Source organism: Orbicella franksi, chromosome 2 (genome assembly GCF_964199315.1).
Source record: "Orbicella franksi chromosome 2, jaOrbFran1.1, whole genome shotgun sequence".
Classification (NCBI taxonomy): Eukaryota; Metazoa; Cnidaria; class Anthozoa; order Scleractinia; family Merulinidae; genus Orbicella; species Orbicella franksi.
Genome location: NC_138146.1, coordinates 37,710,145 through 37,731,346, shown reverse-complemented (window position 1 = coordinate 37,731,346; position 21,202 = coordinate 37,710,145). Strand labels below are relative to the sequence as shown.

At 37.7% G+C, this 21,202-nt stretch overlaps 1 protein-coding gene across 4 annotated transcripts; it reads left to right on the top strand.

The window, feature by feature from the left end:
* Positions 1–115: 115 nt before the first annotated feature.
* On the top strand, positions 116–20,854 carry LOC145479703 (octopamine receptor beta-2R-like). 4 transcript variants are annotated; one of them, XM_081458137.1, is made up of 3 exons: positions 4,378–9,304; positions 10,367–10,466; positions 17,404–20,854. In XM_081458137.1, the coding sequence occupies exon 3, from the start codon at positions 18,019–18,021 to the stop codon at positions 19,024–19,026; it is 1,008 nt and encodes a 335-aa protein (XP_081314263.1). In that variant the 5' UTR covers positions 4,378–9,304; positions 10,367–10,466; positions 17,404–18,018; the 3' UTR covers positions 19,027–20,854. The 4 variants fall into 4 exon arrangements, with proteins under 4 accessions (XP_081314264.1, XP_081314263.1, XP_081314262.1 ...); XM_081458136.1 differs by having other exon boundaries at positions 4,378–10,166; XM_081458138.1 differs by lacking the exons at positions 4,378–9,304; positions 10,367–10,466 and adding an exon at positions 116–4,359.
* Positions 20,855–21,202: the final 348 nt, after the last annotated feature.

Genomic DNA, 21,202 nt, shown 5'->3' with positions numbered 1-21,202 from the left:
CATTTTTAGCAGTTTTACAACAACTGTCGCAATAATGGCCTACTTATCATCACAAAGTATACGAGATGTCACACAAAACCGCAAATGATGCTCGAAAAACACAAAGACATACTCAGTAATTGGATCAATCGCATTTTAAGCGCGAGTCAAAACCAAGTTTTTTTAACACTTTTATTGTTAAAGCAAGTCATTAATCCTGACCCTGATGCAAAATGCATCAATTCTAAGCTTTTAAAAATCAATTGATCCAAGTGAAAACTAGTTCTAATTATCCTATTCGTTTCACTGAATAGCTAAAAGAGAAGACGCGCAAACGAATATGTAAAAAAGTTCAAGAAAAAAACAAAACGTACATACTGTCCCAGATGACATCTCATGGATCAGCAACAACACTGAACTTTATTCACTCGTACATTTACAGTTTTACAAAAAATATCAATAGAAGGACAGGAAAAAATGTACAATTTGAGTCTGGAGATTGAAGTAGCCTGAAAGATCTGTGGATGATTTATGATTTATACCTTATCGTACCCATTCGAGGCGCTTCGGTGGCATGTCAGGCGAGTTTGGACGAACCATGGTTCTTATTTACTCATGGTGAAAGCAAACGAGCCTAGTATGCCGCCGAAGTGTACCGAAAGGGTCCAAAAAGGTTCGATTAGATTTTTACTGTAAACAAAGTCAAAAGTCTAATTCCATATCAGACCAGTGACTTGATATCGCAAGATATCAGGACAGTAGACACGCCTTCTGATCGGCTTCTTTCGAATCTGGGCAGAGTAAAATTGGTTGTAAATCAATCAGAACGACGGTGGTCACTAACCCTTTACGCAAAACTAGAGTTACAACGAGTTCAACTCGTTTGAACGCTGAAAAGACTTCTCTTGGCCACGGTCGAGCGTCCTATAACATCTTCAATCTTTGATGTGGCGAATCACCCCCCGTTTGATAACCACTTAAGCCATGTTTGCTTGCTGAGTTCACGGCGCTCCTATAGATGCAACTGATGAGTTAGGACTCAAGGCTGGACGATCTCAATTAGAAACTGGAAACGTTTTTGAATTTTGTGACAAGTCGCGTGCGATATTTTTTCGCGACTGTTTTTTTTTTTTTAATTTCCCGACCGGCCATTGGTTGCTTGGTCAGCAGAACCAATCAAAAGTGACTTGATTTGTCATGCGCCCGTGAGATGCCTGTAACCTGTATCACGCACCTCACTTGCCGCGACACTGGCTCCTATTTGAAATATTTGGATACCACCAGGTAACAAGGCATCATGACAACAAAATATTTAATCTCTTCTTTAGAAGAACCCAAGTCTGAAATAGATCATTTTCAGGGTTTTACATGAGAAACTGAACTTAATAGCCTAAATTTCAGCCGTAGTCGAGGAGACATGCTGTGAAATAAAGTCCACATGAAATATGTGGATTTTTGCCGAGATTAACGAATACAGCTGAATACAGTGCAAATTTAATCTTCTAAACCTGTTTAAATCTGTTTTTTACAAGGCAAATATCGTGGTTATCTGTAATTGCTTTGCAACTTATTTTTATTGACTGAGTGGAATCGGATAACAAACTGCGCGTATTTTAATGTTAGTTTTGGAAAATATGGTGTTGTCAGATGAATAAAATACGTATTTCCTTGTTGATTTTAGATGTTTCTATCATCTCCACCTGCTTGATAGACCAGGTCTGATGTTATAAGGAAAAGTAAAGTCTATAAGCCATGTAGTACACTTTTGAAAATTAAAGATAATGAAGGCTTTTCTTGCAGTCCGCAATTCTGATTGGAGAACTTTTAGAATCTGCAGATCAACAGCTGCAACTGTGAAAGCCGCTATTTTCATTTCCAATCACTGGTCAGTAGAGAAATAAATTCTGTTTATTTAGACGGCGTTTAAAAATCGTATCAACGAGTCTTGCAGTTTTTCGAGCTTCAACGACAAAAATCACAATCAATAACCGACCCTCTGACGGCCATAACCGCACCAAATAAACGAAAAGTTTCGGAAACAAGATGAAGTGAACAAAAAAACTGGCTTACTATCGTTTTACTTTTGATCATGCTTCTGTTCATCCGCTTTAACGCGACAACATTAAACATTAAATGTTTGTCCTTTTTAAGATCGACCACATGAGCGAGTCTTCATCAAAATGTTTTTTGTCAAGCGCAATCTCATAGTCTTCTGAAGGAATAAAACATCTCGACGGACATTTGATTCACTCTGGAGGTCGTAATTCTGTCTTGTTAACAAATCGTTCCTTTTCACTGGTCCTGTTCTCCCCGGGCAGTGATTCCTTCTCGATAACTGTGACGTTTTGGCCTTTTTGTCCCCAGCAGCATTCCAAAAATTCGCAAACGAGTTGTACAAGTCCAGAAGCAAGACAAAATACAAAACAAACACCAGAAAAGCGGCCATCTCAGTATTCATGTCGATAGAAGTCACCTTCAAGCGTTTGTTTGGAAAGTGTCCACAGTTGACAGCTTCATGTGGTTGTTGTTAATTTCAAGCAACGGAAACGACCTACGAAATACTGTGTCTTGAAAATTAAACTTCTCAATCCCGAGATTGTTTTCCCCTTAGATAATTCATAAATGCTTTCTTTTCCCTCGCTTGAATTGGCGAGCTCCGAAAGCCACTTTGTAACGCGTTTACACTTGATGTTAGGAACACCTGCCAACATGTGCCAAAGCATTAAAAAAAAACCTTATTGTAGTTTGAAGAAAAATGATCCGCAAAAGATGAAATGATTATTCACTTAGGGCCAGCCTAGCAAATTGATCAAGAGAAACCGAAATCAGTTCAGTCGTTGACGTAAAACGTAGTATGGCAGATTTGACAGTGTTTTGCTAAAATGTTCTAATTAAACCAGCACGAAATTCAATTACGGTTTTAACCGCGACACACTCAGCTTTTAATAAAGAGTGGCCAACTAAAGTTTCTCCCAATAAAATAATCCAACTATAATTTGTTGTCACATTTCAGTCTTCCTTTAATCACTCAAAATTCATTTCTTTTATTTATCACAGTCCGTCTACAGTAGGTTTACGTAGATAAAACTAGATCGCTTATGGCTATTTAAAAATCTGGCTTATGTACATTTTTCAGATCATTACAACGAACTGACTCCATCGAAACCAAAACCTAAAACAACATTGAACCCAAAACGGGTTCATCTCGGCTTGGCGGAGCATAAAACAAACCACAAACAGACTGCGAGGACGATTTCTTATCTAAATATGATTCCGTCTCTTTTAACCAATATTTTTTCTACATTAATTAATATTGGTAACATTCTACAGCTAAGCAGATCTTTTCGCTGCTTATTTACCTCGCTAGACACACAAACTAGTTAAATCTTAAGCTAAGATACGATCGAAAATAAAATGTTATCGATACAAAAAACTCTTGAAAAGAACCATTAAATGAATTTAAAAATTCAAAAAGATAATTCAGTATGGCATGCTAGGAAACAAATTCCATTTATCAAACTATTTTTTTTATTTGATAGCTACATTCTTCTGCTAAGATTTTTACCATTTCAACGCCTGCTTTTTTTTTCCCGAAAACATCCACTGGTTTATTTTTAACTAAAATCGTTCAATTTATTAGGTCACCTATGAGCCTTAACAGAGTTTAAAAAAGCGAACTTAACAGAAATAAAATTCTGGCTGTTATACAAACTTCTCAGTTTTAAACTTCGTGAGGATGTCTAGGTACTACAATTGAACGACAAATAACAATCAGTAGATATTTTTGGGGTGGGGAGGGGCGATGTAATAAGACATGTATTACTCTTAGTTCCAGAATCTAGCCAATTAAAACATGTGCGTCTAGAGTCGACTTTATCTCGTGCCAAGGCTCCGGCGATTGAAAGAGATAGGTAACTCTAGAATGTGCCAGGATAAATTCGGCACGAGTCTACCTCGTCCACGGTAAGTACATGACGTGTCATCCGCACGTGATATGTTTATCTAACACGTGACAGTTTCGAACTGAACATGCTGAAGTTTGTTAATAAAGATTTCAATTGAAAGGAGGAGCTGGAAATTTGCCAGCATTATGAGTAGCAAAGGCGTTCTAATGAAGAGCCAAAAATAAACCATATGTTTTTTCGTGTTGAATGCTTGAGGGCACCGAATGGGGAAAACATGTTTTCTTCATTATTTTTATCAAGTAAGGATATCCAGTGCGGAGCAGATAGCTTTTACGTTTGAAGTAATTTGCAGGAGTGGAAAGTTTATGGTTTGATAACGAGTGTCGTTTTGAAAAAACACTTAGACTGGAAGTTTCTTAGCAGTACTGATAATTGAACACACACGAACGCTCCAGGTGTCGAAAACCAAACAAAGGTATGACCCAAATAATTTTTCTTTTTTTTTTAATCGCAAAATTCTTAAAACTAAATTGAATATATGCTAAACAGAAGCGAGAGTTTATACTCTCATTGAGTTCAGATTGAAAGGGGCAAAATTCGTTTGTTCTTCGGCAAGCAAACAAGTTTACATGTTCGTATGAAGAGTTCATCACTAACGGAAGTTTGGCTGTTCATTCAAACACGGAAGAGGGATTACAGTCTCAATGATTCGGTCCGTCAACTGTTACTTCAAGAGTTGACTTAATACGCGGCTTTCTTTATGACAAAATAACATATTATGATTAACCAATGTGTCGGATAATATTGCTTTTCAGGCACCTGCAACAATCAGAATTGAAATCGCTTTCGTTCAAAGTGCTGTCGAAGGGCATTATACCTCGAGGAATTGTCAGACTGAAAACAAAACAAGGTTTATTTTGAAAGAAATGCTACTCTGATTTCAGCGAAAAAAAGCACTTGACTTAAAGGTCCAGGAGCAAGGCATGGTTTTATGTGCACTAAGACGCTAATAATTTCCAGTTCTTATTTAAAGGCTTATCAGAGAATAACCAAGAATTCTCTGCGATTTGTCGCCTTATTTTCATGCCATAACGATCTTGTCTAGTCAAACTCACTAGCGAACAGCGAAATTCAATTCTTTACTTAGCTTTGTCAGGCTTTGCAACTGCCTGTCTGTTCAGTGTCAGGCATGTTTACCCAGTTTAATGAAGAAATAGAAAGCCGCCATTTTTTTAGCATTCATTCAAGCAACTGTCTCCCGCGAGCCGACTGATAATTGCATTGGTCAAAATAATAACGCACTTGCAGACTTGAAAATATCTGATCGGGATGGAAAACTAGAACAGCTAGTGTGATTAGGTCTCGGTGTACAATCAGATGAAACCGGTTAATGATGTAAGACCAAGATGATAGTTAAAATGACTTGTAAAATGATGTAATAATTCGAAAACACTCTGGCACAGTTAATTTACCTCTACCAAGCTATCAGCCCAAACTGTTTAGTACATATTTTCATATAATCGTCTGAAACTCCCTGAGCCGTAACCAACCTTATTCTCTATTCGATTTATTCGCTCCAACGTGGATTACGGAACAAAACTAGCATATACACTTCATTTTCCTAAGCGTGGTCCCGTTTTCACTCCTCTATTAAGTTCTTTAGCTTAGGAAGGATCAAAGAAACAAACCAAAAAAGAGTTAACTCATACAAGTGCATTTGTGACAGCGAAATGACTAGGTTTTCAGGGTTTTTTTTCACGGCGGAAAACTTGGGAGAAAATGATGAGTTTAAGTAACCACGACGACGATGCCGAGGACAACGACGATTAAAAAATAACTTTATATTTTACCTACGAATCTCGCGATACTCTAAAGTCATTTACTTTCTTTATCAAACTGAATATGGAACACAGCAATAAATTCGAAATGAAATTTTAAAAATCGTGGTCCACGTTCTTCAGAGCGAATGCACAATTTGGTCATTTCACGTTGTTGTTTTGCAGAGGAAAGCAAAGAAATGTACCACTGAAGAATTATAACGCACGTGCACAGCCATTGCTCTGCTCATTAAACCTTTTGTTTAGCGACGTTGCCGTTGCCGTTGTAGTTTTTTTAAACTCCCTGATAGTTAATAAGGAACGCTTTAAGCACTCTCAAATCAGCTTCTTGACTTCTGAACGTCGAACGCCATTAAGCCTAGCATTTTTTAAGATAGCCTAGAAGCATTAATTAATTGAACTCGACGCTAAAAGACACACTGTTGCTTGTTGTATGTTAAGTGACTCTTACATTTCATAGCTGCGGATATACCTTCACATCGAGCTACAACTCCTAAGATATATCTCAGTGCAGATCTTAATGAATCTAGCCGGTGTTACAGCCGTCCTTCCCGAAAGAAAAAAAAGGAGAGAACCAAATTCTCTCTAATATTTTTCTATTGAGGAGGGCGGCTACAACACGGTTTAAATGGATCAAGTGGACCCGACATTTCTTTGGCGCAAGCAATTCGGGGAAACTCCATCGTCCCTGACAACTAATATCCAGAAATTGGAGGAGATACATTTCAGGTTTTTAACACATTTTTACGACGACTAAGTCAAATATTGAAATTTTCGGTTGCTTCTTTCTTTTAAATAGTTTTAGTTCTGCATCCTGTAATTAGCAGATTGCGAAAATGAATAGACCCAACTTCAGGTAATTTAAGGAGCTTAAGCAAAGCATGAAGGCAACGGCATCAAGCACGGCGCCAAACAAATGGTATGATGAGTATAACAATGGGCATGCACGTGCGTTCTAAAGCTTTGTAATTGCACATTTTGCAGACGTCCCTTGCAAAACCACAACGTGTAATGACCAAGTTCTGCGTATTTTGAAGACGGCTAATATTTCTTATTTCCTTTTGGAATTGTTTATTCTGGTATTACACATTTAGTTTCAGCAGAATTTTAGAACAGATCAAGATAATTGCGAAATTGGAGGGTAAAATATATTATTAAATCAATTTTTAGTATGCCTCGTCCTTGGCGTCGCCGTCGTCGTTGCCTAAGCTCCCTAATTAGCCTAAGCTGGTTAAAAACGGCATGAGGGACTAATTATGTTCCACCCTTTCCCCATCCGTAGTCCATCACCTTTTTACAAGTTGGATTCCAGCACTTTTGTCCACAGCATATCTATAATTTTACCATCACTTTTAGTTTCAAATTTATCGTCAGATAAAGCAGCCTTGCAGTCTGGTCTAACAGCACTATAATTATTTCTATTCTCCACACTGTTCCGATTTTTGAGCCCTATGACACAAATACATTTCACAAATTCACCAAAAATTCAAGATACAAATGGGTTATGTGTTCCTCATTTTTTGAATGCTTTTTTTAACATCAGTCGCCCACAGGGAATAAGATATGAATGAGCACATTTAATTTTTGACTGACAATTTTTATTGGCGCCAGAAGGATCAATAAAACACTTGAAATCTTCGTTTAAAGTTTCTTTTCTTTTCCTTTTTTGACTGATAGCGATCAATGTCTATTACAGATCCGGCGCCTGTTATTTAAATATTTTGTAAATAGCTGATCACGCTGTGGAAGGCCTGCAAATAGAAATGAAAATCTAGCTACATGTCTAAATTCAAGTTTACTTCTGCAAGCCTGGGAACAAAAAAGGGTAAAGCAAAAATATAAATAAATAAATAAATAAAATTACTCGGCAGACACATCACCGATCGAGTTAGCGTGCAATTCAGGACAGAGAAGAAGTAACACAAATTTGATTTACTTAAAACCCACTGAAAAGCGATGTTATTTTCTTGACAGATTTGTTTGACCGGCAATCTACATGGGTGTCGCGTGCACACATTCACGCTCATTCATTTTAAAAAATTCGATCGAGTCATTACGTGTTGTTGAAAAACATCATTTCAAAAAACGATTTCAAAAAACGATTCCAAGCACTCCTAAGTAACTCAGTAGATTTTATCTCCACCCTACCGGGCATTTCATCAAAACCATCTGCACGCTTTACTGCCACATTCTTCAAAATTGGCCAGCCCTTTTTAACTCTCACTTAAACTATTTATTTTGAATTCGTATTTTTTGTTTCTGCCTTCATTCTTTACGTGCATGATTCTAATTCGCGAACAGTACGAGTCACAAGACAAATTACAAACTGAACGAATGTAGATTGTACTTCGACATTGTTGTACGAAGAAGATGAAGTACTCCGGATATGATGACAGAACAGGCAATATTTCGGTAAAAACTAATGGAAGCTACAGGAAGTGGTGATTTAATAAACACTGCCAAGGGTGTGTTCGAGGATATGAACGGAGATGATAAATTAAAATATGTGCCAAACACGAATGAATAAATCTACGGTATAAAATGTTAACAACTGCTGCTCGAAAAACAACGGAACATTTACGGTTATAATTTAATTTCAGATTGCTAGAAAAACAAGCTCCATTTGACACGGTTCTTGATCGTACTTTCTAATCTTGCAAGAGATGTAATAAGTGGTATTGCTTTCATCGAGGCAGTTGTTTTTGCTCAATTTATTTGATGTCGCTGCAATCTTTCAAATCCTGCTATGAAAAACAATGGCATGCACGTGAGCAGGGAACAATCACTACCAAAACAGGAAAAATAACAAATTTGAACGTCTTTATCCAGACTTACAACTTTGGTGGTCAGTGGCCAAGATCAGGAAGAAAAACATTTTCATGAAAAAAGAGTAAAACTAATAATAAAAATAATAATAACTTTTGGAACAGCCAGAGGCATCGCAAAATCTGAAATTAGAAAACAACAGAAGCGACAGGGAAGGGATGTGCGTGCGTCCATTGCAGAAAAAATCAATACGTATTTACGTATTTATCCAAGTGCTACACAAACGCAAGGGAAATGGAAAAAAAAAAACATAATGATTTTTTCAGCAAAAACCTTTTTCCCATCTGCTAGAAGACATCAACACTATCTATTCATATCGCTTTATTTTTCTGCCGCATTTTATTGCATATTCAACCAAAATCAGGATGTAATCTTTCCAGAAAACGACCAGCTACCCCCAACTGCGTTCGATTACATTCCCACGAGAGTCACTCCTGTACGAATGCGAAATTGATCTGAAAACGATTCCTTCCTCCACCGGAACCGATTTACAAATGGAAAGCAATTAAGTCATTAAAAAGAGGTTTCGCTTCATAAAACTTTCAACCATCACAAAGGGCGCCAGATAATAATGTATAAATTAATGAGTGTAAAGCTTTTAAAAACAGCTCGGTGAAGTACACTTAGTTAAAATACGTTGACAGGTTATGTGATATCATCGGCCGAGTTATTCGGTTGCAGATAGTTTCTACGTAAAATCCAAGTTTATTCACAACAAGCTGTCGAGTACTTGATCAGGAGACAAACTGAAGCCCGGTGAGCAAAGCATTTATTTTCATTTCCCTTCGACCTTTGCTAAGTCATAGCGGTTTTAAGAAAGACACAAGCGTAATCCGAAAAGCTTTTACATTTGGATTTTATTCACAGATTTCTAGTTGCGTTTACGAACAAGTTTTACTCTTTGTCTCTTGTGAGGTCAAGAGAAGCCAAGTGTTGAATTTGCTCACAATTTTGTGCCTGAATAAATTTGCCGAACAAAGAAGCAAAGATCATTCAGGGCAGGATAAAGCATGATAATTTTATCACGTCCGAGTTCCTTTTATGTACTTATTAAAGTCCTTTTCGGTAAAGCGCTTTACATCTCGTTGGGACATCTTTTTTAAATTTATCTACCACTAATTTCTGACGTCTTCTTCATTTATGGTAAATTCTTTGACATTACTTTAAGTTGTAGACAGAAAACATACGTTATATGCCGGCCAAATGGTGACTTCAAAGTTGTGATTACTCTCGCCGAGTCGAATAAATTTTCAGTTCAGGGGAGTGAATGGCTGTCCAAACTTCATAAAACACTTTACTTAAATATGCCACTCTGGTCATATTCATGCTCTAAAAAACATATTGGGAGGCCATAAATGACAGGTAAAATATTTAATATTGAAAGGTGACGAGGGGTTAAATCTATATATATACAGAAGACTGATATTAATGACCTAAATTTTTAAAGGCAATCGTTTGCATTTTGTGCAGGTTTTAATTAACTGATCTACGCCTGAATGCCCGCGTATCATTTAGGTTCCCTTCGCAGAGCATTGAAGTCGATTTCTTGAAAGGTTAACTTATGGACTTTTCTCTGGATATATTGACTGAGGAAGGACGATTTTAAACCTCACGGAGGGTAAATTTTGTTACTGATTTTTTCCCTTTAATTTACCCTTTGGTCAATCGCGGCGTTAAGCTTAAATTCATGATTTGCTGCCTGTCAGTTCAGATCTTTACGTGAAGTCGGTTTATAAACGAGACAAAGTGATGAATTTCTGTCGGTTGTGATGTCCATAAGATTTCACATTGTAAGCTCTGGGCATTTTTGGCTCGCAGATATCTGCCGAGGAAAAGAAGGGGCACTTCTGGTGAATACGTTTTTCTTAGAAGGGTGACGATCGACTTCACGTCCATCACTTGGAGTTTCATTCTTGAGGTATGTAAGCCAGTTAAACAGTCTGCAATCACTAAATCACTCAAAGACTTTAGAGAGGGAACCGTTTCAACGGCTAAAATGCATATTCGCAATTCACTGGGTTTCCCCACAAAAAGGCCAGAGTTATAGTTTAGATTTGTACTACATAGATAAAGACAAAGACTCTTTTAAGACTTCGCACATGAGAACTAATTAAACAAATTAATTCCATAAACGTGGCTATTTCATTAAGTCAGTTTGCGTATGCTTTTGGGTCGTGTGGGTTGACCAACCCACCATTATCTTCCTTTGTTTTCTTTTAACTCTGAGGCACTTTGTAAAGAGATTTTATCAGTTCTAAGAACAGCTCTAACACGATCAAATTCCCTGGGAACCCACTCTTCATCGAGGGGTCTTTATCTTTCGCACAGGCGGGACTACACAGGTTTAACTGAGGAAAAGTCTACCTAGTAAAAATCGCTGACGATTGAACGGACGTGCGAATAATGTTAATTGATTTCCTCAAGGTTTTTTCCTTATCGCAAATTCTATCGACGCTGCAATTTTTCAGTCGACTCAATGCCGGTAGAACATATGTAGCCTACATTCTTAATACAACGGCATTTTTTGGTCATAAGCTTCTTATCTCACAGAGATATTCACACTTGAAGCTTCGCCGCCAAAATAAGAGCATATATTTCAAGACCGGAAAATATCATGTTCAACTCGCGCAGCTTAATATCTTTCTAAACAATTTACACATTTTAATTTTGACCGAGGAGAATAAACTCACTTTGTGTTTACGCTTTGTGCTTATCCTCAAACTCTTCTGTTTCGTTCCGTTTCGAGAGAAGTGATTTGAATTACAGAACACGCGATCCCTATCAAACAAACTTGTGTCAGACAAAACGGGACCTTACATTAATTCTGTTTACAAATCCAGCAAAACTGATTTCACACCGATTTGGCTCACAAACGGAATTGCCTTCCTAAGCTTCTTTAGTGAGATTTGACGAACAGTAAATTGCGTGTCACTAGAGAAAACGTATTTTTAAGTGTTAATTAAGACTGGGTGTTGATTTATTTCGGGGAAAACATCTTGTTAAACTAACAGCCACAATAACATTTCCATTAACGACAATTTTGTCTGTTTATACTGGAAACATTTCATCTTTGTTATGACTTGAAACAGCGTGGTTATGTCTCAAACAACTACTAACAAGAAATTTGGCGCCAGGTCGGAGTCAAATAATACTTTCCTAACACTCACCCCGCAGCGGTGAAAATTAAATGTGTTTTTAATTACTCGCGGCATCGCTCAGACAACGGGGTATCTGACACTCACTGAAATAAAAAGTTCGCAGATTGATCAGTTAAAAGAAACGACAGAGCGACACCGATAACGTCACGGGTTTTCTTGAGAAAATATTGCAGGTAAGCTAGAAAATGATGCCGGACGCAATAGCATTGTTAAAATCTGACTTTCAATGTTCATCGCTAATCCGAATCTATCCCATTCTTCTACAGTCTTAACCAACTTTATGTTTTCACCCCTTTTTCCAAAAATACAATGCTCAAAACTTAACATATCGACCTCATTTCGATGCTAAACTTTACTCGTTAGTCCTCAGTGGAAAAAGAAACGGTTAAAATATTCAGTAGTCCTTACGATGTTAACCAGCTTCAACCTGAAATCGATATGTGTTAAAATGTCTATTATTAAGATACAATAGTGGTCGGAAACAATGCCCATATCATAAACTTCTTTATTTTGTCATTTGGAAGTCTACAACAAAAAAGAAGTTGCCAGAAAAAAAGTCGATTTGCCGATCAGTAAATGTGAATGTTTTATGTTTTTCTGTTTTTGTTTTTTTTGTTTTGTTTTGGTTTTTTTTCATTTTTCGTTTATTTAATGCACCTCTCCCACTGATCAGGAAAGCGAGGGCTCACTGTATGACGGAAATGCTGTGGCTCTTGTGCTTACTTATGTCTTCCATATGTGGAAACTGCCTGAAACAGAAAGCGAACTTGACCTACGTCACAAGTCCTCTGCAACCGAGAAATGACTAGTGCGAGTGTAGTGCCAAAATGGCGGCTAACTCGATAACAAACTAAATAAATTGCAAAGCCGTGAACGAAGATCCTGCTTGATTGAACGTTGGATCTCACAGGAGATCTAATCAGCCAAACTTCAAAAGTAGAACGATGAGAAGTCAAAGACTACTGCAAGGGTGACACAACGTGGTATATTTAAAACAATATTTCGGCTGCCCAGAGCAGCCTTCTTCAGGTTTAGATGTTACTAAATTATAAAAATGAAATTACAATATTATATAGTGGTGGATGTCGTAATACATATTTTACACCCGTTTTATCCATGCTTTATTTAGTTTTGTTTTGTTCGTCATTTCCGCCACTCCTTATGTTTTACGACATCCGCCACTATAATATTGTAATTTCATCTTTATAATTTAGTAACATCTAACCCTGAAGAAGACTGGTCTGGCCAGCCGAAATATTGTTTTAAATATACCACCCTTGCAGTAGTCTTTGACTTCTCATCGTTTTGCTAATTTGATGAATTTTAAATTTCTGTGACCAAATTTTAATTATTGTTCTTACGATGTGCTAAAATTATCTCCCAGGGAACATAAAAAAAAAATACAGAAAAAGAAATTCAAGCCTGAACGGGAGAACAAATCAAAGACTCGTTTCGATTTTACACGGTACCGCTGATTTAACCAAGCACCAACGCGGGCTTGTACCGATAATAAAAATGCCATTTGAGACACGACACGCTTTTTAACAAAAAACTGAGATCTGCAGCATTTACTGGTAGGTGATAAATGGGCTTAAATTTTTAATGCGTGATTGCGGAGAAATTGCTGAAAATTTAAACTGATAATTGAGAAACCATCACCTCCCTTCAGAGCCTCAAGATATGTAGAAAGTTGAGGATCTGATTTTACAGTAGAATAAAAAGACCGTTATTTAAATGCTCGGATGAACGCAAATCAAGCAGCCGACAAATGCGAAGAAGTTCATCGATAGTTTTAATAACCGGGAGCCCCAGGCCAAAATCTAAATATGAAAATATCAAGAGCCCGAACATGAGATAAATTCCAAAAACAAAAGCTGTATTTCACGAGTTTATCAGGTGCCAACCACTTTAACCTGGGGGAGTAAATTCGTCTTTGTTTTTGGTTTCTCAGTTTTCTTAGCTTGGGGCGACTTTCATTCATTAAGTGTCGCCGCGTAAATAATCACTTTGATTATTTTGCAACCAGTATTCTATTTAAGGGCATAGTTAATGACGTAAATGTGGTAAATAAGACCTAGTTTTATATGCTTGTAACTCCTTCGAAACGCTTTCACCTCTTACAGTAAAAAGCACGTTTGTAAGAGGGAAGCAAATGAAATTAATGAAACCAGTGAAATTCTTCGTCGTCGCTTGGTAACTTTTTACAATCAATCATGTTACCCATAAGGCTACGAGGCCCTAATCTACGAATTACAAATGCGTGCGCAAAGTCATAATAAACTAAGCAACATAGCTATGACAAGCCAGTGTGCTGCGCATCGATAAAAGTGAATATTTTCCAGCAAGGGAACTTATCTGTAAGTAGCCTTCATTTTATAAAGAAACGTTTGTTTAAATCTCTGATGATAACACAACAATATTCGATCCTGTGAAGTCGGGTAAGTTCATTTTAAAAGTCTCAGTAAACTGTTTTAGTCAATTTCGTTTAACCGATGCACAGTCGTAACAAGACAAACAGATTGATACCGGCGCATGACAAAAAAAAAAAACGCAAAACAAAAGTTAGGCTGTTCATTTGTAGTTCAAATGATGCTTAAGAGGCGATGAGTTCTTTTCGCATACTCTGCGAGGAACAAAGAAAATGGAGAAGGAAATCGAGGGTAAGAGATTGTTTTCTGTTTGGCGTCCACCAGCTGCAGACATGAAGCAGACTTACTTGTCGTTTTGTGCGACAGTTTTTTTTTTTTTTTTTCATCAGTGGTGTTTCAATTTCCTCCGGCTAGGCAGTTTATCATACAGCTTCAACCCTTAGCGTAATTACGATCTGTACACATTAATTTCTTCTTCAGATTTTGTTCACCGCAAATTCTCATTTGAGTACCAAGAAATTAAAAAAGAAACCCAAATGGTCTTCCGCAAAGGCAAGTAGACTCAAATTCAAACTCATCTACCAAAAGAAGGATTATTACCAAAAGAATACGTTTGATAATATCTCGATTACTAGATTGTCTTTTCTGTATACGTATTGTTTTAGTGTGGGAACAAATTATCCTCCCATACTTCTCAAAATAATTTAAACAAACCAAGGTCTTTTAAATGGGTTCTGTTCAACATAGACATAAATTTGAACTCAGTCATATTCTTGACAACAGGCGATTTGTAATATTCTGTTTTTAATAAAAGTCAAAAGCAATCTGTGTTTTTTTTTTTATCTCGCGGCAAGTGATTCATCATTATAGCATGCAGGTATGAAATTCATTAACTAACAGTGTTCTTTCTAGTTCACACGAATGAAGCATTTCTTGAAAGTACCAGACATCGTTATGCTTGCGGTGATCGACTAACACGCGCTACTTGGCATTTTACATGAGCCAGTTATGGGAATGGCTAAGCTAGAGAATGTTTAACCTAGAGATAAGTAAGTTCAAAGAATTTCTAGGATGAAAAAATTTGGATCCGGCAAAATAATATAGAGTGCCGGTAAGTACTATTGAAAGTTATGAAATGTAAGTGAGTTTAGATTAAAAGTATTGAAATACACGAATTGTTATTACAAAAACATAATTACAATAAGAGCGAAAATCACCAAGGCCTTGCTTTTTATTACTATTGAATCCGTCGGTGTACCACCGACATATTAAGAGAAGAAACCGAGATGTCGTTTCTAAATGCAAATTTTAACTAAAAACTTGAGATGTCGATTTTACATGCAAACATTAACAAAAAAAACGTGATTTCGTTAGTTAACTTGTGAACAGGTCCAGGAGAACACATTCCCGACTGATCTGACTTTTGCTAGTGGACTCTCTTTCCTTGATCTGCCCACCATAGTAAAACAAAGCGATAAAGACAAACTAAAGGGCAATGTTTACCATGTTTTCGCGTGTGGGTGCAAATTAAGTCTAAGATATCATAATTATCAGCCACAATGAACCTGCATACAAAGTAAAACTCTCGTCAAGGGATTGTTCATGTATCTTGATTGTATTTATCGCTGCCGTATCGCTGTAAGGTCTTTCAACGGTTCAGTGCGTTTCGTTCGCTGTCAAGTAACTTACTGGAAGAGAAATAAAAGCTCTGAACATGAAACCAAGCCAGTCAAATAAAAAAAGAGATAAAATTCGGTTTATTTCGTGCTATAACTTGCCAAAGAAACTGCAAACATTACACGAAGAGGAGAACTGAAGGACTTTCAGTCATAACAGCTTCATCAAATCAATTCACATTTCTCAACGGTAGTTTAGAAAGTCAAGTGGTTGCATTTCCTATCATGTTGTAAACAATTCTACAGAGGTTGTATAGCTCAATTTGATCTGACCTTTTAATATCTCTATATTTTGATTTCTTGCTGAAAGTCAACAGACGAAGTTCCGGTGTTATGAACCTTACGCCGTGTTGCACTCGATAGATGAGGCTGTCAACATTTCGAAATGTCAGAGCTTTGCTAAAATTAACATTATTGCTCCAAAGCCAAACTGGACGAAAGTCAATGTCAACACCGTCGATTAATGTGAGCAATCTCCTATTCTGTTGGACACCCCTGCTCAAAGCCGTTTCATCCTTTCAGTGTTTTCCTCTCCCTCCTTTTCTGTCCCTGTCGATCTCTCTCTTTGGGCCGCTTGTCAATCAAGGCTGTTTTCAGTTATCAATGACAGGCAAAATAAAGCTAGAAGTTCGACCTGTCTTTGTTTCTATATACAAAAACATGATTTGTTATATGACCGGCAATATCAACAGTAAATGCTACATGTATGACAGTCCTCCAGGGATTGATAATTGAACAGGTAAGCTATCGGTTGGGTTTTTTTTTTCTTTTCGGTGCTATCCAAACAACATGAATCAGGCAGCTGGCACACGTTTTCTAAACTAAGACCCACAATTGGCGCTTAAATAGCTATATAGTCAAGTGTCTGTCGGTTGTAAGACATTTGCCTAAAACTTTAGTAGCAACTTACTGCCGTTCAGTGCGGAAATGTTTCGGAGTGTAATGAAATCAAAAACCGTCAGTAAAAGTTCTCTTTTTGCGCGGTTAAGTCTGATGCTTTGTAGAAGAGAGTGAGCGAAAAATTCGAGTATTTAGCTTGATATGCCATTCAGACTTTACTCATCATATCTGGTTTTCATTTGATCCTCAAATGGACCGCTTTCCTCTCGCATCATCGTGTTTTCTCTTGTTTTTTGATCCATGAAATCTGATCTGAATCCCAACTAAATGAGGTGATGAAGTTATAGTGACGTTTACCAAGGATTCGTTTTGGCTGAATGGTGCCTTTTTGAAATACCTTCGAACTCTATTAGACAGAAAGGCATACTGCAGATATCACTCAAGGTCACTTTAGGTCATAGTTCATCATGTGTAATCTTCAGATAAATTGGTGCTAATTTGATTTGACACCTAATCTGTTGCTGTTACCGTAAGATCGCGTGAGGAGAGTAAAAACTGCAGCGTTTATTTTGACGATCAAATGTTCTCATTTCAAACACGCACAAATTAATCAAATCGAACCAGTCTAATTTTAGAGAACAGGGACCTCTTGTGAGTTTGTCTTAGGATTAAGCGAGTTAAACTTGTAATAAAGCCGTGCGGAGTACTTTGTTATGAGTAATTCCGAATGGTGCAGGTTACATGTTGACTTGCTTTCTCATACGTCACTCAGCAGAAAAAAATTAGAAATTTTTGCATGTTTTTTCGTCTAGGTCATTCCGAGCGTGAGGGACCTTTTACAGCACCAACGTATAAAACAAGATAGAAACTTATGCTGGCTTATGAAGACAGAAAGGGCTGAAACAACGCCAGATCATACCAGCTAGAGAACACATCACCCAGGCTAGAAGCGGGCAGAAGTAATCGAAACCCGTGACAAAAAGAGCTAATCGACATCAAATACTTCAACGCGATCACAGACATTGATATGAAGACGTCAAAGCACATGGAACAATTAATTTAATAACCAGAGGCACGCTAACCATCAACCCGAGTGTTTACACAGCCTCTAATTCTGTTATTTGCATTTGAAGAGTGTTTGAATCGGACTAAAGGCCGCTTTGTAAGTAAACGGTGACACACACACGTCCATTAGCACCGACTACCGTGAAACAGGCCGCGCACGTCTTGGAGATAACCCGTCACTGGAGTTCAAGCAGAGAGACATTGATAAAACAAAGCATTTCGTGTAGCTTAATTCCAACGTGATAACGGCCACTTGAAACAGGGCAGGCGGGCTACAAACTTGCTAAAGCCTTGACGATTTAAACCAGTTACCCGTGCAAGACAATTAATGAGAGACCATTGCCATACGTAACGCTTTCAAAATGGATGGAAACGACACAACACGGAGCAATGTAACTACTGATGGCCTCGACACACTGAGTTCTCCCATTTTTGACAAAATCTTTAGAATTCTAATCGTTTCTATCATAATCCTCGTCATTGTTGCAGCAGTCTGTGGAAATCTACTCGTGTGCGCGGCTATTTTACTCAATAAGCGCCTTCGAAAGACCACCAACTACTTCATATTCTCTCTGGCCATCTCCGATCTCATGACAGCCTTTTTCTCCATGCCATTTGACGTGGAAGTTCTGTTACATCCATACCAATGGAGCGGTGGTGAGTTCTTGTGCAACTTTTGGACCTTCATGTACCTCATAGCCGCACCAACTTCAATACTCAACCTTATGGCGGTGAGCTTGGACCGATACCTTGCCATTAGCACGCCGCTAAGATATTACACCGTAATGAAACCCAAGGTAGCCTTGTTGATTATAGCTATAATCTGGCTTTATTCGCTTACGTTTACCACCGCTGGGATGGTCCGTTGGCCCTATTACGAGAGTAGTGTGATAAATGCACTGTGTTATTTTAATATTAACCCGTACTACTCCGTGGTTAGCTCGGCGGTAAATTTTCTTTTACCAACGATGATCATGTGCGTGATTTATTACCAAATCTACAAGATTGCCAGCGCGCATGCCCAGCGCATCGCAAAGCAAGAAGTTCCAACCTCTGTGGCGTCCAACTCTAATGAAGACTCTGCTACCATGACTTCTGAGAAGAAACGAATTAAAAGAAACATCAAGGCGGCCAAGACCATTGCCATCATAGTTTCCACTTTTCTGCTATGCTGGATTCCGCTAACTCTTACTTCCACGGTTGGTGCCCTTTGTAGAGAATGTCTGATAGTCAATGCTGAATTATGGACGGGATTTATGGTGTTAGCGTACATGAACTCTGCAATGAATCCCATATTGTACTCATTCTTCAACCAGCAATTCCGTGAATCCTTCAAAAAGCTCTTTAAACTACAGTTTACATTTCGCTAGATCCCCTCAGTGGTCTTGTTGCTACACAAGTTTAGGTAATGCACCACTGTAGAAAAGGATTAGGTCGACATAAAGCTATCTTTAACAAAATTCCTCGTTGTCTTTGACAACAGAAATTTACTTAGAAAGTTCAAAAGGCAGCAAAACTGACATTTTAACATGGAAAATATCTATGGGGATAATTGAAAAAAATTTGCTACAGAAAATTACCATAACTAAGCCGACGAGCTAAAACGATAACAAGTATATTAATTAATTCCGTAAGAGAGGTCACCGGAAACCTAAAAGACTTAATTGGAAAGAAGATTTGAAGTTGGAATGATACGATTATCATCGCACAAAACCACTCATCCGGTCGAGTGAAACAATACAGAGGGCTTTTTGTCACCAAACGTGCATTCTGAATGGTTTAAATTAACGTTGGTTATGTTAACTATGGCTATTTTATGTAATTAAGAAATGTTTAATATGTAAATACTGTATGCCTGTATGGATCACTTCAAGGATGTTTATATTAAGGCATGCGTGAGCGAGGTCCAAACCAAAGGCTTCTTTTGTCAAGGGAAAAGAGATAACTAGTCAAAGCAAACATAAAAAGATAATTAAAATTGAACGTTCACGTTACTGGGCGTTGCTCATTTCAGTTATTGCTTATTAGAATGAAAACAAAGTTGGCATTTAATTCGGTCAGTGTTGTTACCACCCACTTCGAACCAAGTCAGTTGTTCCCGCCGGCTGTGAGTTAAAAGTTCTTTCGCCGGTGTTCTATATTCTTTTCTTGTCTCGCTTGGTATATGTAAAGATTGACGATGTGATACACATACAACTAAAAAGCTGAAAGAGGCGTCTTTCAGTCTAAATCATAATCTACTGCTTCAAAAACCAGTTGTCACAACACCTTGCGGAGAAAAAGCAGACGGATAATGTCCCCGGCGAAAAGGAATTAAACATCTTTCAAGATGTTCATTACTTTTGATGGAAAAGTAAACAAATTCAATTGTTTAACTCTTGTAAAAGTTATTGGAGTCACGAAATCGTGATATCATACCGGCCAAATAAACAGAAATTTCCTCCCTAACCGCAAGTAGGGCGTACAAGAAACGAGCCGGTGAAACTTAAAGCAGCTGGTATTGTTTCAAAATTAAGGTAGAGACGTGCTGTAACGCATGGTATTCCTATCGTCTGACAGTAAAAAGATCTGTCTGTCAGGAAATAATTTAATTGCACGTTTTCGACACTTAACTTGACACGGATTCAATACCAAAACCAAATTATTAATTTGAAAGGAAACCGTCAACAGCCAAATCAACTCAGTATAATCAGCTCAAAAAGACACTGCGACTTCCACAAACTACCTCGAAACTCACGTGTATAAAGAACAAAATCATTTTAGGGAAGAGGAAAAGCGTGGGGGACCGGGGTGATAGGGAGGTACATGAAACACGGGCTACGAAACTGCCGACTTCTGTTCTTTGGCAAAAAATGAATTTTTGGGCAATGGTCTGTTCTTGGCAATATTTTTGAGTAGTTTTGAACTTAAAAGTTTACGAAGAATATCTTTCAAAACAGATCCTAAAATCGAATGCACCCCAGCCCTTAAGATGTTCTTAAGTGTTGGAAAACACGAAACATAGCAAAATGGTTAGTGGCAGAGGACCTCGAGGTGACAGCACTGATTGTGCGCGGTCCCTTGAACGGATTCCTCAGTAGTTCTACTTGTATGACAGCTAGTGTAACCCAGGCTAAGCTCAAGCTAGCTGGTTCATTACCTTCTCTAGTTTCATTGCTTTGTGTCTAGGCTATTAGTAAATGTGTTTATCTGTCTATGTTTTAATGAAGCTGACAATGAAAAACAGAGAGGCATAACGAGGCGCTATGACGACCTTAGGTAGCACTGACCCCACATAAGGGAATGATACCCGGCAATTAGATCTGGAAGGGATATCAAATGCAAGGAACTGCATAAATTAAGTAGTTAACTGACATGCTGCCATCAAACATATGGAAATATATATATACTGCTTGAACTTGAATAGAATAAATCTTTGAGAGCGCTCAACCCTGAAATATATATATATATATATATATATATATATATATATATATATATATATATTTTCAATCAGACTATAAAAGAATATAGCAATATGACTTCTACTCGACCATTCAGTATTTT